Source organism: Macaca thibetana, chromosome 19, assembly GCF_024542745.1.
Source record: "Macaca thibetana thibetana isolate TM-01 chromosome 19, ASM2454274v1, whole genome shotgun sequence".
In the NCBI taxonomy this organism is placed as follows: Eukaryota; Metazoa; Chordata; class Mammalia; order Primates; family Cercopithecidae; genus Macaca; species Macaca thibetana.
Window position 1 is genome coordinate 42,704,676 of NC_065596.1, and position 16,795 is coordinate 42,721,470.

The window sequence follows — 16,795 nt, forward strand, 5'->3', positions numbered from 1 at the left end:
TGTGCCTTCTGTCCTATGGAGGTGCTATGGTTTCCCATCAGTAGAATGGGGGTAAAAATTATACCTACCTGATATGGAGGATGAAGTGAGTTCATCTGTGTAAAGACCTTAGAAGAACAGGCCTGGCACTGTGGCTCTCACCCGTAGTCCCAGAACGTTGGGAGGCCAAGGTGAGAGGATCACTTAAATCCAGGAATTTGAGGCTGCAGTGAGCTATGGTGGTGCCTCTGCACTCCAGCCTGGGTGACAGAGGGAGATCGCAACTCAGGAAAAAAAAAAAAAAAAAAAAAGAAGGAAAGAAGAAAAAGACCTTAGCACAGTCGGTGCTATTTGTGAGCAATTATTTGATTACTTTTTGTATCTATTTATTTTGAGATGGCGTCTCGCTCTGTCACCCAGGCTGGAGTGCAGTGGTGCAGTCTCAGCTCACTGTAACCTCTGCCTCCCAGGTTCAAGTGATTCTCCTGCCTCAGCCTCCCGAGTAGCTGGTACTACAGGCGCCCGCCACCACACCTGGCTAATTTTTGTACTTTCAGTAGAGATAGGGTTTCACCATATTGGTCAGGCTGGTCTCAAACTCCTGACCTTAGGTGATCCACCTGCCTCAGCCTCTCAAAGTGCTGGGATTACAGGTGTGAGCCACCGCGCTTGGCCAGCCATTATTTATTTGTCAGTCTGCTGTAACCTGGGAGGAACCCAAACATGGCGTTGTCACACAATATTCCCAAGGGACTCCTAAATATAGAATTGCACAAATTGACACAGAAACAGACATAACCAGGGGGTGGGGGTCTCAGATTCAACAAATTCCTGTTAAACTCCCAGAAGACCCAACGGTCCAGGGAAACTAATTTCAAGTCCCAGGGAGCCTGAGTTCCCAGACTTCCAGACTGACCACTGGTTCCCCTCCTGTGTCCCCAGTACTATTACTCCGTGAGGGTCTTTGCCGGACAGGAGCCCAGCTGCGTGTGGGTGGGCTGGGTCACTCCTGACTACCATCAGCACGACATGAGCTTCGACCTCAGCAAGGTCCGGGTCGTGACAGTGACCATGGGGGATGAACAAGGCAACATCCACAGCAGGTGCAGGGGCTGCGGGGAGGTGGGTGGTGCAGGGTGGGGAGGGCAGGAGGCAGTGGGTGCTCCCAACACCAGCTCTGTGGCTGCCTGGTTGTGGGACCTGGGAACCTTCTGGAGCAGGAGGATGCTCTGGGGCACTGGGCACCCAGCTTGGAAGCTTCCCTCCTTCTCTTTTTTCTCCTCTCTTCCTGCCCTGGTATTTTTCTTCTCCTCCTCCTCCTCTTTCTCCATTTCTCCTATTCCATTTTCTCCTTTTCCTTCTCATCCTCTTACATCTCACCCTTCTCATTCTCTGTAATCTCATTCTCTCTCCTCCTGCTTCCTTTCCTTTTCCTCCTTTCAGACCCCCACCCCCAGCCTGACTCCCCACCACACCAGCTGCTAAGAATCCCAGCTCCGAAGAGCTCAGTGTCTGGGGTGAGGGGTTTCAGTGCTCAGGTCTGCAGGGGGCGGGCGCTTGGGGATGGGACTCTGAGGTTGTGTGTTTCCGGGAGCTTGGGGAAGGGAGTGTCCAGGGTCCAGAGCTACTCAGACGAGGAGTGCAGTGACCGCTTCTGTCTCCTGCAGCCTCAAGTGCAGCAATTGCTACATGGTGTGGGGTGGGGACTTTGTGAGTCCCGGGCAGCAGGGCCGGATCAGCCACACGGATCTTGTCATTGGGTGCCTGGTGGACTTGGCCACTGGCTTAATGACCTTTACAGCCAATGGCAAAGAGAGCAACACCTTTTTCCAGGTGAGTCCAGATCACAGCAACTTAGTGAGAGCATCCTCATGTCCCAGCATCCCAGGACAGCCCTTACAGATGTCCCCTGAGGCCAGACCTCAGAGAGATGGAACAAAAAGAGCTCCTAGGCTGTCCTCAAGAGGTCGCTGGGAGACCACCTTGTTGAAACTTCCATGAAGCTAAGGTCCAGACTGGAGGAGATACAGAATCTCACTCTGTTGCCCAGACTGGAGTGCAAATGGCATGATCCTGGCTTATTGCAACCTTTGCCTCCTGGGTTAGAAGGATTCTCCTGCCTCAGCCTCCAAAGTAGCTGGGATTACAGGAGTGCACCACAACAGCCGGCTAAGTTTTATATTTTTAGTAGAGACGAGGTTTCGCTATGTTGGCCAGGCTGGTCTCAAACTCCTGACCTCAAGTGATCCACCCACCTTGGCCTCCCAAAGTGCTGGGATTACAGGCATGAGCCACCACACTCAGCCAGAGTCCAGCCTTGACCTTGCAAAGAGGTCTCTATTCCCTCTTGGGCTGGGTGACACCAGTCACCAACTTCTCTCCAACCAGGGAACACGCTAGGATGGGCCAGAATCCTAAGGTGGCCTTTTCCTTTTCAAAATTTTATTCTGAAAATTTTCAACTATACAGCAAAATTGAAGGAACTATATAGATAACACCCTGTACCCACCCCCAGGAATCTGCTATCAACTTTGCAGATATTGGCCTTATCACATATTAAGCTACCTATCCATTAATTTATCTAAGGTGGGTTTATACAACTTTATTTTAATTTTTTGGCATCCATTGTTGGCTATGAAATGTTATTGCATTTTATTTTATTTATTTTGAGACAGGGCCTCACTCTGTCCCCTGGGCTGGAGTACAGTGGTGTGATCACAGCTTAAATTCCCAGGCTCAAGCAATCCTTCTATCTCAGCCTCCTAAGTAGCTGGGACTATAGGGTTGCACCACCTTGACTAGCTAATTTTGTGTGTGTGTGTATTTTTTGTAGAAGTGGGTTTTCCCCATATTGCCCAGGCTGGTCTCTGACTCCTGGGCTCAAGCGATCTCCCCACCTTGGCCTCGCAAAGTGCTGGGATTACAGGCGTGAGTCACTGTGCCTGGCTTATTTTTTATTTTTATTTTTTGAGACAGGGTTTTGCTCTGTTACCCAGGCTGGAGTGTCATGGTGAGATCATAGTCACTGCAGCCTTGATCTTCCTGGGCTCAAGCAATCCTCCCACTTCGGCCTCCTGAACAGCTGGGAACACAGGCACGTGCCACCACGCCCAGCTAATTTTTTTTGTATTTATGGTGGAGACGGGGTCTCACTATGTTGCCCAGGCTGTTCTCAAACTCCTGGTCTCAAGCAATTCTTCTGCCTCAGCCTCCCAAAGTGTTGGGATTGCAGGTGTGAGCCACCACTCCTAGCTAAAACTTTATGTTAAATGAAGAATTAAAAACATATGCAAGAATGGAATAGTATAACAAACTGCCATGCCCCGTCATACAGCTTCAACTGTCACCCACTCACAGCCAATCTTGTTTCATCTTTTGTGTTTGTTTGTTTGTTTTTTGAGAGAGGGTCTCCCTCTGTTACCCAGGCTGGAGTGCAGTGGCACAATCTCGGCTCACTGCAACCTCTGCCTCCCAGGTTCAGTGATCCTCCCACCTCAGCCTCCTGAGTAGCTGAGACTACAGGTGTGCACCACCCTGCCTAGCTAATTCTTTTAGTTTTAGTGGAGACAGGATCTTGCTATGTTGCCCAGGCTGGTTTCGAACTCTTGAGCTCAAGCAGTCCTCCTGCCTCAGCCTCCCAAAGTGCTGGGATGACAGGTATGAGCCACTGCGCCTGACTTGTTTCATCTTTTTATGTCTACCTCCTTTCTACACCCACTAGATAATTTTGAAGGAAATTGCAGACATCAGATAGTTTCATCTCTTTTCAGTATGTATCTTTAAAAGATAAGGATGATCTTAAAGAGCATAACCACATAACACTATCACCTAAAAGAAAAAAAAAACAATGGTTTCTAAATATCATCAAATATCCAGTTTGTATTCAGATTTCTTTGGCTGTCCCAAAAATTGGCTGTCCCAAAAAGAAATTTTTACCATTTCTTTGTTTGAATCAGAAGCTAAATAGGGTCATATATTCTATTTTATTTACTATTTATTTTTATTCTTATTTTTTGAGACAATGTCTCACTCTATCTGTCACCCAATCTGGAGTGCAGTGGCGTGGTCTTGGCTCATGGCAACCCTCACCTCTTAAGCTCAAGCCTCCTAAGTAGGTGGGATTACAGGCGTGCGCCACCACACCCGGCTAATTTTTATATTTTTAGTAGAGACGGGGTCCGGCTATATTCCCCAGTATGGTCTTGAACTCCTGGGCTCAAGTGACCCTCCCGCCTTGGCCTCCCAAAGTGCTGGGATTACAGTGTAAGCCAGCGTGCTCAACCTTATTTATTTAATTATTTAATTTATTAAGACGGAGTCTCACTCTGTCACCCAGGCTGGTGCACAGTGGTGCCAACCGTACTCAACCTTATTTATTTATTTATTTATTTATTTATCTCAGTTTATTAGACAGAGTCTCGCTCTGTCACCCACTCTGGTGCACAGTGGTGCCAAGCGTACTCAACCTTATTTATTTATTTATCTTAATTTATTAAGACAGAGTCTCGCCCTGTCACCCAGGCTGGTGTGCAGTGGTGCCAATCATATTCAACCTTTATTTATTTATTTATTTATTTATTTTAATTTATTAAGACAGAGTCTCGCTCTGTCACCCAGGCTGGTGCACAGTGGTGTAATCTTGGTTCACTGCAGCCTCAACCTCCTGGGATCAAATGATCCTCCCACCTCAGCCTACCAAGTAGCTGGGAGCACAGACGCGCACCACTACACCTGGCTAATTTTTCTATTTTTTGTAGAGATGGTGTTTTGCCACGTTGCCCAGGCTGGTCTTGAACTCCTGACCTCAAATAATTTGCCCACCTCCACCTCCCATGTAATCCTAGCATATAATCCCGTGCTGGGATTACAGGCATGCACCACCATACTCGACCCAGCGTCATATATTTTAGCTGGTTGCTGTGTACCTTGAGTTTCATTTCATATGTAGATTTCCCCCTCCACTTCTTCTTTCTCATTTTTTTCCCCTAGAAATATATTTGTTGAAGGAACCAGGCTATTTGTCCTGTAGTGCTTTGCTCCTCAAAGTGTGGTCCCTGGACCAACCAGCAGGGTCAGCATCACCTGGGAGCTTGTCAGAGCTGCAGGACCTTTAGCTGGGCCTAGTGGTAGGCACCTGCAGTTCCAGCTACTCTGGAGGAGGCTGAGGCAGGAGGATCACTTGAGTCTGGGAGGCAGAGGTTGTAGTGAGCTATGATCGCGCCACTGCACTGCAGCCTGGTTGACAGAGCAAGACCTTGCTTCTTTTAAAAAAATTAAAATGGGCCAGGCGTGGTGGCTCACACCTGTAATCCCAGCACTTTGGGAGGCCGAGGCAGGCAGATCGCCTGAGGTCAGGAGTTCGAGACCAGCCTGGCCAACATGGTGAAACCCCATCTCTACTAAAAATACAAAAATTAGCCTGGTGTGGTAGCGGGCACCTGTAATCCCAGCTACTTGGGAGGCTGAGGCAGGAGCATCGCTTGAACACGGGAGGTGGAGGTTGCAGCAAGCCAAGATTGCACCACTGCACTCCAGCCTGGGTGACAGAGTGAGACTTCATCTCAAAAAAAAAAAAAATAAATGCAGAGTCTCAGGCCCCTTCCCATGCCTACCAAATCAGAATCTGCATTTTGACAGGATCCCAGGGGCTTCCTGTGCATATTAAATCTGGAGAGGGCTGGCCTGGTTTCCCATAGCCTGGATCTGGCGGTGCATTCCTGTGGTGGCGTTTTAACATTTTCATTTGTCCCCTGTATTTCCTGTAAACTGGGAGTTGGGTCCCAGGGTGCAATTAGATCGGGTTTGGTTTGGCGGACAAGACTGCTTCAGAGACAGTGTTGTTTGTGGAGGCGGAAGCTGGCTAGACGGGCTCCACTGGAAAGATGGGAGTGGGGCAAGACAGTCTGAGGACACTTCCTGGAATTCTTTGTTTTAATTTTTGGTTTGAGATAGGGTCTTGTTCTGTCACCCAGGCTGAAGTGCAGTGGTGCAATCATGGCTTACTCCAGCCTCGACCTCCCAGGCTCAAGTGATTCATCTTAGCCTCCTGAGCAGCTGCAACTACAGATATGGACCACCATGCCTGGCTAATTTTTTTATTTTTTTGTAGAGATGGGGTCTCACTATGTTGCCCAGGCTGCTCTTGAACTCTTAGGCTCAAGTGACCCTCCCACTTCAGCCTCCCAAAATTCTAGGATTACGGGTGTGAGCCACTGCACTCTCTGGGTTTTGAAGAATGAGTATGCTTGGGAGAGAAATGGGAAAGGCATTCCCATTGTGGGGTGTGATGCGTGCAGAGACAGATGACAGGTTGCCCTGGGAGAGTTGCCCTGGGAGAGTTGGAGGAGGTTGGCCTGGCTGGATCAGAGGTGGGACAGTTTAAGGGTGACCTCTGAGCCATTTTGGAGCCTCTAACGCTCAGATGAGGACCCACAAATAGGCCCCAGAGTTTGAGGTCCAGAGCCAACCCTCCCTTCAGCCCACCTGTTTCCTCACCTTTCCTCTTCTCCCCTGCCAGGTGGAACCCAACACAAAGCTATTTCCTGCTGTCTTCGTCCTGCCCACCCACCAGAACGTCATCCAGTTTGAGCTGGGGAAGCAGAAGGTACAAGTGCCGTGATGGGGGCGCTAATGGGGGCAGGCTGAGGCAGGAAGTGTGGGGAGGCGAGGCAGGCAGAGTCACTGAAAGGGAGGGGGCAATCCAAGAGGTCTCCCTGGAAGTGGTGTGGTGGGACACAGGGGGCTGGCCATCTTGACCCATGCGTGTCTCTCTGCGCTCAGAACATCATGCCGTTGTCAGCCGCCATGTTCCAGAGCGAGCGCAAGAACCCGGCCCCGCAGTGCCCGCCGCGGCTGGAGATGCAGATGCTGATGCCAGTGTCCTGGAGCCGCATGCCCAACCACTTCCTGCAGGTGGAGACGAGGCGCGCCGGCGAGCGGCTGGGCTGGGCCGTGCAGTGCCGGGAGCCGCTGACCATGATGGCGCTGCACATCCCCGAGGAGAACCGGTCAGGGCCAGCCCAGCTATGCAGGGGTGGGCAGGTGTTGCAAGCCCTCTGGGGTCTGGGTCCGACTCAGTGCCCCTCCTCAACACAACCCTGGGATTCCAGGCAACACCCCAGGAATCTCCAGACCTACCTCAGGGGACTCGGGCTCAGCTCAGACATCGCCAGATTACACACCCCAAGGGGATTCAGACTCAACTCAGGAGCCTCTAGGCCATCCCAGTGGACCGCAGGCCCACCCTAAGGGACCCCAGACAATACCCCAGGGGCCCAGAGCCACTCCACAGGGCCCCACACCCATCTCAGGGAGCCAGACCCACAGCAACACCCCAGGGGGCCCCAAGTACACCCTAGGATCCCTGGACATGGTTCAGGGAGGCTCGGATGCACCCTAGAGTCTCTTGGGCATACCCAGGGAGACTAAGAATCCCATGGAGATCTCAAACCCATCCCAGAAGATCCAGACACACCTAGGACCACAGACGCATTCACATGGATGGCAGGGTTACTCTTAGGAACTCTGAAAATGGCCAGGCATGGTGGCTCATGCCTGTAATCCCAGCACTTTGGGAGGCTAAGGCAGGCAGATGACCTAAGGTCAAGAGTCTCTACTAAAAATACAAAAATGAGCTGGTTGTGGTGGTGTCCACCTGTAATCCCAGCTACTTGGGAGGCTGAGGCATGAGATTTGCTTGAACCCAGGACGCGGAGGTTGCAGTGAGCCGAGATCGCGCCACTGCACTCCAGCCTGGGCAACAGAGCAAGATGCTGTCTCAAAAAATAGAACTCTGAACATGGGAGCGATCCCAGACTCAGCCAGGAAGTTTCTGACATCCTTCCTTCTTTCCTTCCTTCCTTCCTTCCCTCCTTCCCTCCTTCCCTCCTTCCTTCCCTCCTTCCCTCCTTCCCTCCTTCCCTCCTTCCCTCCTTCCCTCCTTCCCTCCTTCCCTCCTTCCCTCCTTCCCTCCTTCCCTCCTTCCCTCCCTCCTTCCTTCCTTCCTTCCTTCCTTCCTTCCTTCCTTCCTTCCTTCCTTCCTTCCTTCCTTCCTTCCTTCCCTCCTTCCCTCCTTCCCTCCTTCCCTCCCTCCCCCTCCCTCCCTCCCTCCCTCCTTCCTTCCTTCCTTCCTTCCTTCCTTCCTTCCTTCCTTCCTTCCTTCCTTCCTTCCTTCCTTCCTTCCTCCATTCAACAAATAGCTCTGGGTTCCTCCTATGTGCTGGGCAGTATTCTAGGCTGGAGACACCAAGCCCCTGTGAAGTGGCATTCTAGTATTGCTTGTACATAACTCAGGATGCTCAGACATGTCCAAAGGGACCCAGAGTCATCCCCAGGGCCCCAGACACACCCATTTATTTATTTATTCATTCAACAAAGATTTATGGGCACAGTGGCTCATGCTTGTAATCTGAGCACTTCAGGAGGCTGAGGAGGAGGGAGGGTTGCTCGAGGCCAGGGGTTTGAGACCACCAGGAAGCATAGTGAGAACCCATCCCCACATTTTTTTTTTCTTTTTAATTAGCTTGGCTTGGTGGCACGCACATGTAGTCTCAGTTACTTGGGAGGCTGAGGCAGGAGGATTGCTTAAGCCCAGCAGTTCAAGGCTGCAGAGCTAGGATCACACCACTGTACTCTAGCCTGGATGACAGAGCAAGACCCCATCACTAAAAAACAACAACAACAACAACAAAAATGCCAAGCACTTTACTATGTGCTAAGTGTGGTTGTAGGTGCTGGGAACACAACAAATAAAAGCAAAAACAAAACAGGCAGAAATGTCCTGCCCTTGGAATTTACATTCTAATGGCAATCAAACACAACCAGTGTACTCAGACCTGCCAGAGTGGGGTTCAAACCCAATCTGGGGGCCCAAACACATCTTGGGAACATCAGATGTTCTACGTGGACGCTGAGACTCTTACAAAGTCCCAGATCATCCCAGGGACCCCAGAGTTTTCCCAGGGGCCCCCAGGTCCCTTAGGGACTTCCAGAACCATTGAAAGACTCCTAGACCCAGCTCCACTCCCCTCACAGAACCCTAAGCTGGGAAGCCACTGGAACTCCCTGCTGCAGCCTTCGACACTCATCTAAGCATCTCTGCCTCTCTGGGGTCTGTGTCTCTGTCTCCCATCTTCTCCCACGATGGGTGAATTGATAGATGGAATGGTAGGGGTTTGAAGGAGAGATGGATGAATGAATGGGTGGGTAATGATGAAGGAAATGGAGGAAGAGATGGTGGCTGGACGGATGCAGGAGGCTCATTCATTTGTCCCTGTCTGTTTCCCACCTCTGCTGCAGATGCATGGACATCCTGGAGTTGTCGGAGCGCCTGGACCTGCAGCGCTTCCACTCGCACACCCTGCGCCTCTACCGCGCTGTGTGCGCCCTGGGCAACAATCGCGTGGCGCACGCTCTGTGCAGCCACGTGGACCAGGCTCAGCTGCTGCACGCCCTGGAGGACGCGCACCTGCCAGGCCCACTGCGTGCAGGCTACTACGACCTCCTCATTAGCATCCATCTCGAAAGTGCCTGCCGCAGCCGCCGCTCCATGCTCTCTGAATACATCGTGCCCCTCACACCTGAGACCCGCGCCATCACGCTCTTCCCTCCTGGAAGGAGCACAGAAAATGGTCACCCCCGGCACGGCCTGCCGGGAGTTGGAGTCAGCACTTCGCTGCGGCCCCCGCATCATTTCTCGGCCCCCTGTTTCGTGGCCGCTCTGCCAGCTGCTGGGGCAGCAGAGGCTCCGGCCCGCCTCAGCCCCGCCATCCCGCTGGAGGCCCTACGGGACAAGGCACTGAGGATGCTGGGGGAGGCGGTGCGCGACGGTGGGCAGCACGCTCGCGATCCCGTCGGGGGCTCCGTGGAGTTCCAGTTTGTGCCTGTGCTCAAGCTCGTGTCCACCCTGCTGGTAATGGCTTCCTCCTGCTTCTCTCTGTCCCGTTCTTCTTCCACATTCCCAAAACTCCAGAAATACATGCATCAATCCTGCTCTATTTATGCATCCAACCACCCATTCCTTCCTTCCTCTATGCATCCATCCACCTTTCTTTTTATTATTATTATTATTTATTTCGAGATAGAGTCCTACTCTGTCGCCCAGGCTGGAGTGCAGTGGCACAATCTCAGCTCACTGTAACCCCCGCCTCCCGGGTTCAAGTAATTCTCCTGCCTCAGCCCCCAGAGTAGCTGGGACTACAGGCATGTGCCACCACGCCCGGCTAATATTTGTATTTTTAGTAGAGACTGCTTTCACCATGTTGGCCAGGCTAGTCTCGAACTCCTGACCTCGTGATTCGTCCACCTTGGCCTCCCAAAGTGCTGGGATTACAGGCGTCAGCCACCGCGCTCGGCCACCATCCACCTTTCTATGTATCCTTCCACCATCTCCCTATCCTTCATTCACCTTTCCCTCCATCTGCTCACCTGTCATCTATTTATGTTTATTCATCTCTTCTTTCTTCCTATTCATCTCTCCAACCAACCATCATTCATCCATCCATCAATCCATCGGTCCTCCACCCGCCTTTCCATCCACCCATTCATCCTATCCATTCATGTGTATAGATCATCTTTCCATCAACAAGTCCATCTGCCTTTCTATCCTTTTGTTCTCCACCACTCCATTCATTCATTCATGTACCCATCTATCTAAGTTTCAATCTATTTGCCCATCCATCTTTTCATTCATTCATACAGCAGTCCATCCACCATTCCATCTGTTCGTCTATCCACCTACCCATTTATGTATTAATCTGTCTTTCCTTCCATAGGTCCAATAATCATCTCCTCCCACCTATGCGTCCATCCATACCTACATCCACAGATCCATCTGTTCCTCCGTTTCCCACCTACCCTTCATCCATCCCTCCATCTCTCCATTCATATGTATGTACACCCATCCACCTACCCACAAATCCATTTAGACATCCACACCCATCCATCTACCCATTCCCTATCCTTCTGTCCATCCCTTGTATCATGTACCCTTTTATTCATATACCCATCTAACCATTTATATATCCATCTTTTTGGTTTTGTTTGTTTTGAGATGAAGTCTTGCTGTGTCACCCAGGCTGAAGAGTGCAGTGGCACAATCTCAGCTCACTGCAACCTCCACTTCTCGTGTTCAAGCGATTCTCCTGCCTCAGCCTCCCAAGTAGCTGGGATTACAGGCACCTGCCACCATGCCTGGCTAATTTTTGTATTTTTAATAGAGATGGGGTTTCACCATGTTGGCCAGGCTGGTCTTGAACTCCTGACCTCATGATCCACCCACCTCATCCTCCTAAAGTGCTGGAACTATAGGCGTGAGCCACCGTGCCCAGGTGTTTGTTTTTGAGACAGGGTCTCGCTCTGTCACCCAGGCTGGAGTGCAATGGCACAATAATGGCTCACCGTAACCTCAACCTCCTGGGCTTAAGCAATCCTCCTACCTCAGCCTCCTGAATACCTGGGACTACAGGTGTGCACCACCATGCCCAGCTAATTTTTAAATTTTTTGTAGAGGTGGAGTCTCACTATGTTGCCCAAGCTGGTCTTGAACTCCTGGGCTCAAGTGATTCTCCCACTTTGGCCTCCCAGTGTTGGGATTACAGGCATGAGACACTCTGCTCAACCTAATTTTGTTTTTATTTATTATTTTAAATTTTATTTTATTTAGTGAGAGACAGGGTCATGCCCAGGCTAGAATGCAGTGACATGATTGTAGCCCACTGCAGTCTCAAACTCCTGGGTTCAAGTGATCATCTTGCCTCAGCCTCCCGAAGTACTGTGATTACAGGTGTGAGCCGCCACACCTGGCCCCAACTTTTCTTTTTTTTTTTTGAGACGGAGTCTCGCTCTGTCGCCCAGGCTGGAGTGCAGTGGCCGGATCTCAGCTCACTGCAAGCTCCGCCTCCCAGGTTCACGCCATTCTCCTGCCTCAGCCTCCCAAGTAGCTGGGACTACAGGCGCCCACCACCTCGCCCGGCTATTTTTTTGTATTTTTTTTAGTAGAGACGGGGTTTCACCGTGTTAGCCAGGATGGTCTCGATCTCCCGACCTCGTGATCCGCCCGTCTCGGCCTCCCAAAGTGCTGGGATTACAGGCTTGAGCCACTGCGCCCGGCCAACCTGGCCCCAACTTTTCGTACATGAACCTATCCAGCCATGTGGCCAACCATCCCCCCTACCCTCATGGCTATTCACTAATTTATCTATTTATCCACATATTTATTTACTTCCTCATGCATCTATCAACCCATCCATCACCTACCCACCTACCTATACATCGTTTATCCTTCTCTCATCCATCCACCCATCATCTCTTCCTCCACCATTTCCTTCATCTCTCCATCATCATCCACTTATTCATCTTTCCTTCAAACCTCTACCATTCCAACTCTCGATTCATCCAGCCATCCATCCAGTCCTCCCTCCATTCATCCATCTGTCTCTCTCCCCCTCACTCTTCTTCCCTTTCGTCTACTCCTCTTTACTTCTGTATGTTAACATCTTTTAAACTTTATTATTATTATTTTTTTTTGGAGACAAACTCTCCCTCTGCCATGCAGGTTGGAGTGCAGTGGCATAATCTCAGCTCAGTGCAACCTCTGCCTCCCAGGTTCAAGCGATTCTCCTGCCTCAGCCTCCTGACTAGCTGGGAATACAGGCATGCACCACCACAACCAGCTAATTTTTTTTTTTGTATTTTTGAAGAGACAGGGTTTCACCATGTTGGCCAGGCTGGTCTCGAACTCCTGGCCTCAAGTGATCTGCCCGCCTTGGCCTTCCAAAGTGCTGGGATTACAGGTGTGAGCCTCGCCTCATGTGTTAGCATCTTCATTGTGTTGACTGAGAGCTGGTGTATGCTGGGAGCTATGCAGGCATAGGGTGTGTCCTGGGCCAGAGGACACAGCACATGCTTAGGCTTGAGAGAAAGGACACTCACCTGTGATGGGAGAGGCACTCATATTTGGCTCTGTGGTCTGGGGTGTGTGGATGGGACACACAGTGAGGAGCTGGGCGGATCTTAAGGAGGGTGGATGGCAAGGCAGGGGGTGCCATTCCTGCTGTGGGAGGAATCCGATCAGCCAATGAAGGAATGATTGGCATGTGCAAGAGGGGCAGGTCTGGAGAACGAGGCCAGGGCCTGATGACGGAGGCCTCGCAGGCCACGGTGAAGAACCGAGACTTTGTCCTGTAGGTGATGGGCATCTTTGGCGATGAGGATGTGAAACAGATCTTGAAGATGATTGAGCCTGAAGTCTTCACTGAGGAAGAAGAGGAGGAGGAGGAGGAGGAAGAAGAGGAGGAAGAGGAAGATGAGGAGGAGAAGGAGGAGGATGAGGAGGAAACAGCACAGGAAAAGGAAGATGAAGAAAAAGAGGAAGAGGAGGCAGCAGAAGGGGAGAAGGAAGAAGGCTTGGAGGAGGGGCTGCTCCAGATGAAGTTGCCAGAGTCTGTGAAGTTACAGGTGGGCTGCTGCTTCCTGCTTTTCAGCCTCTGTCCATCTGGGCTGGGAGACACAGGGTAGGTGGGGTGTGAGTCTGGACTTTGTCCTCAGGCAGTGGGGAGCTGTGGAAATGCATATGGCAGTGAGCAACGCTGACGTGGAAAGATCTCTGTTTTCCATGGAGAAGGCAGTCTTTTTTGTTTGTTTTTTGAGACAGAATTTTGCTCTGTCGCCCAGGCTGGAATACAGTGGTGCAGTCTTGGCTCACTGTAACCTCCACCTCCCAGGTTCAAGCGATTCTCCTTCCTCAGCCTCCTGAGTAGCTGGGATCACAGGCACACGCCACCACGCCCAGCTAATTTTTGTATTTTTAGTAGAAATGGGGTTTCGCCCTGTTGGCCAGGCTGGTCTCGATTTCCTGACCTCAGGTGATCCACCCACCTCGGCCTCCCAAAGTGCTGGGATTACAGGCGTGAGCCGCCATGGCCGGTGAAGGCAGGCTTAAGGTTCCAGGCAGGAAATGATGTTGGCTGGACCTGTGCAGGGCCATGGAGAGGGAAGAGGAAGAAAGAGAAGTTTCAAGGAAGTCCTGATGGTCTCACCTCCATTTCTCCTCCTGCACGCCTGTCCTTCCACAGATGTGCCACCTGCTGGAATATTTCTGTGACCAAGAGTTGCAGCACCGTGTGGAGTCCCTGGCAGCCTTTGCGGAGCGCTATGTGGACAAGCTCCAGGCCAACCAGCGGAGTCGCTATGGCCTCCTCATGAAAGCCTTCAGCATGACCGCAGCGGAGACTGCAAGACGTACCCGCGAGTTCCGCTCCCCGCCCCAGGAGCAGGTCATCTGACCCCTGACACTGGCCACTCTTACTATCTAAACCCCAACCCCAACATCTCCCAACTCGGATCACTGAGGACCCTCAACCTCTATACCCGTGCTTGACCCCTGACCCTAGTGATACATTTATCTCCTACTCTGTGAACCAACCTGGCCTCTGAGTCGCCTCAGACTGACCCTGACTCCTTTCAAACCTCTGGCCCTAGTCTCTCAAATAGTCTTCACTAACTCACACTTTGACTCATGACCTTAGGCACGAACTTACAATTGCATCTTCTCTCTCTGATCTCAGAGTTCCTGCTTTGGGATCTCAGACCCTCATTCTAACCTTTGACCTTCCCCTAGATCAATATGCTATTGCAATTCAAAGATGGTACAGATGAGGAAGACTGTCCCCTCCCTGAAGAGATACGACAGGATTTGCTTGACTTTCATCAAGACCTGCTGGCACACTGTGGTAAGGAGTGGGGATCAGAGAGTCCTCCCTACACCAACTTTCTCTTGAGACCTCTCCAGAAGTTTCCCTAAGATTTCCGGACCTTAACCCTCTACAGTATTGGTGCTATGTAACTATTGGTTGAATGAATGAATGAATGAATGTGTTAGTGAACAGTTAGATGATATGTAGAAGGATATGTTTATATGGGTATTTGGGTGGATGGCTATAAGCAGATAAATGAATGGGAATGTGAATTGATGGATAGAAGAAGTGGGTAAAAATTGGCTGGCTGGATAGATGGATGGATGAGGAGAAGGATGGATGGATGGATGGCTGAGAACTGGGTGGAGAGATGGCTGGCTGGGTGGAAGGATAGATGGATGACCTCCAGGGTTTCTGATGAGAAGTCTGCTAACAGACTTATTGAGATTCCCTTACCCATGATGAATTACTTTTCCTTGGCTGACTTTTAAGGTTTTCTCTTTGTCTTTGCCTTTCAACAATTTAGTATGAGATGTCTAGGTGTACAGCTCTTTGAATTTATCCTATTGGAAGTTTGTTGAGTTTCTTGGATATATAATTACTTTTTATCAAAGTTGGAATATTTTTGACAATTACTTATTCAAATACTTTTCTGCCCCTTTCCTCTTCCTCTGGGTCTCTCATTATGCATATATTGGTACACTTGATGGCATCCTACAGGTCTCTGAGGCTTCTTTTTTTTTTTTTTTTTTTGAGATGGAGTCTCGCTTTGTCGCCCAGGCTGGAGTGCAGTGGCGCGATCTCAGCTCACTGCAAGCTCCGCCTCCTGGATTCACGCCATTCTCCTGCCTCAGCCTCCGAGTAGCTGGGACTACAGGCACGCACCACCACGCCCAGCTAATTTTTTTTTTTGTTTGTTTGTTTGTTTTTTTTTTTTTGAGACGGAGTCTCACTCTGTCGCCCAGGCTGGAGTGCAGTGGCCGGATCTCAGCTCACTGCAAGCTCCGCCTCCCGGGTTCACGCCATTCTCCTGCCTCAGCCTCCCGAGTAGCTGGGACTACAGGCGCCCGCACCTCGCCCGGCTAGTTTTTTGTACTTTTTAGTAGAGACGGGGTTTCACCGTGTTAGCCAGGATGGTCTCGATCTCCCGACCTCGTGATCCGCCCGTCTCGGCCTCCCAAAGTGCTGGGATTACAGGCTTGAGCCACCGCGCCCGGCCAATTTTTTGTATTTTTAGTAGAGATGGGGTTTCACCGTGTTAGCCAGGATGGCCTCGATCTCCTGACCTCATGATTCACCTGCCTCGGCCTCCCAAAGTGTTGGGATTACAGGCGTGAGCCACCGTGCCCGGCTCTGAGGCTTTTTTTCATTTTGCTTTGCTCTTTTTTTTTTTTGAGACAGTCTCACTCTGTCACTCAGCAGGAGTGCAGGGGTGCAATCTTAGCTCACTGCATCCTCTGCCTCCTGGGCTCAAGCCATCCTCCTACCTCAGCCTCCTGAGTAGCTGGGAGAACAGGTGTGTGCTACCAAGCCTTGCTAATTTTTTAATTTTTTATAGAGTCGGGGTTTTGCCATGTTGCCGAGGCTGGTCTTGAACTCCTGGGCTAAAGCAATTTGCATGCCTGGGCCTCCCAAAGTGCTGGATTACAGGCATGAGCCACTACATCTGGTCCACTTTTCTTCATTCTTTTACTTTTCTGTTCTTCAGGCTACATAATCTCTATGTCCTACCTTCAAGTTCACTGACTGTTTCTCCTACCAGCTCAAATATGCTGTTGAACCCCCTCTAGTAATTTTTTATTTCAGTTATTTTATCTTTCAACTCCAGAATTTCTATATTTTAGCTGGGTGCGGTGGCTCACGCCTGTAATCCCAGCACTTTGGGAGGCCGAGGTGGGCGGATCACCTGAGGTTGGGAATTTGAGACCAGCCTGACCAACATGGAGAAACCCCATCTCTACTAAAAATACAAAATTAGCCAGGCATGATGGTACAGGCTACTTGGGAGGCTAAGGCAGGAGAATCCCTTGAACCCGGGAGGCGGAGGTTGCAGTGAACCGAGATCGCGCCATTGCACTTGAGCCTGGGCGACAAGAGCAAAACTCCATCTCAAAAAAAAATAA

At 50.7% G+C, this 16,795-nt stretch overlaps 2 protein-coding genes across 13 annotated transcripts in view; one reads left to right on the top strand and one right to left on the bottom strand.

Annotated features, from left to right (window-relative positions):
* Positions 1-16,795, bottom strand: part of YIF1B (Yip1 interacting factor homolog B, membrane trafficking protein) — a 287,798-nt gene that overhangs the window by 242,353 nt on the left and 28,650 nt on the right. Inside the window, exon 1 of one of the 10 annotated variants that reach the window (XM_050769155.1) lies at positions 9,678-9,681. The exons of the other annotated variants lie outside the window; for them this stretch is intronic. The gene's annotated coding sequence lies outside the window, so the exon portion shown is untranslated. Of the gene's footprint in view, positions 1-9,677; positions 9,682-16,795 lie in introns of those variants that run through there. 10 annotated transcript variants of the gene reach the window in all.
* Positions 1-16,795, top strand: part of RYR1 (ryanodine receptor 1) — a 158,547-nt gene that overhangs the window by 44,784 nt on the left and 96,968 nt on the right. For all 3 annotated transcript variants that reach the window (XM_050768867.1, XM_050768868.1, XM_050768869.1), the window contains exons 30-37: positions 922-1,082; positions 1,647-1,812; positions 6,497-6,583; positions 6,760-6,986; positions 9,277-9,889; positions 13,165-13,434; positions 14,052-14,252; positions 14,597-14,708. In XM_050768867.1, coding sequence (XP_050624824.1) covers positions 922-1,082; positions 1,647-1,812; positions 6,497-6,583; positions 6,760-6,986; positions 9,277-9,889; positions 13,165-13,434; positions 14,052-14,252; positions 14,597-14,708 — 1,837 coding nt within the window. The remainder of the gene's footprint in view (positions 1-921; positions 1,083-1,646; positions 1,813-6,496; positions 6,584-6,759; positions 6,987-9,276; positions 9,890-13,164; positions 13,435-14,051; positions 14,253-14,596; positions 14,709-16,795) is intronic.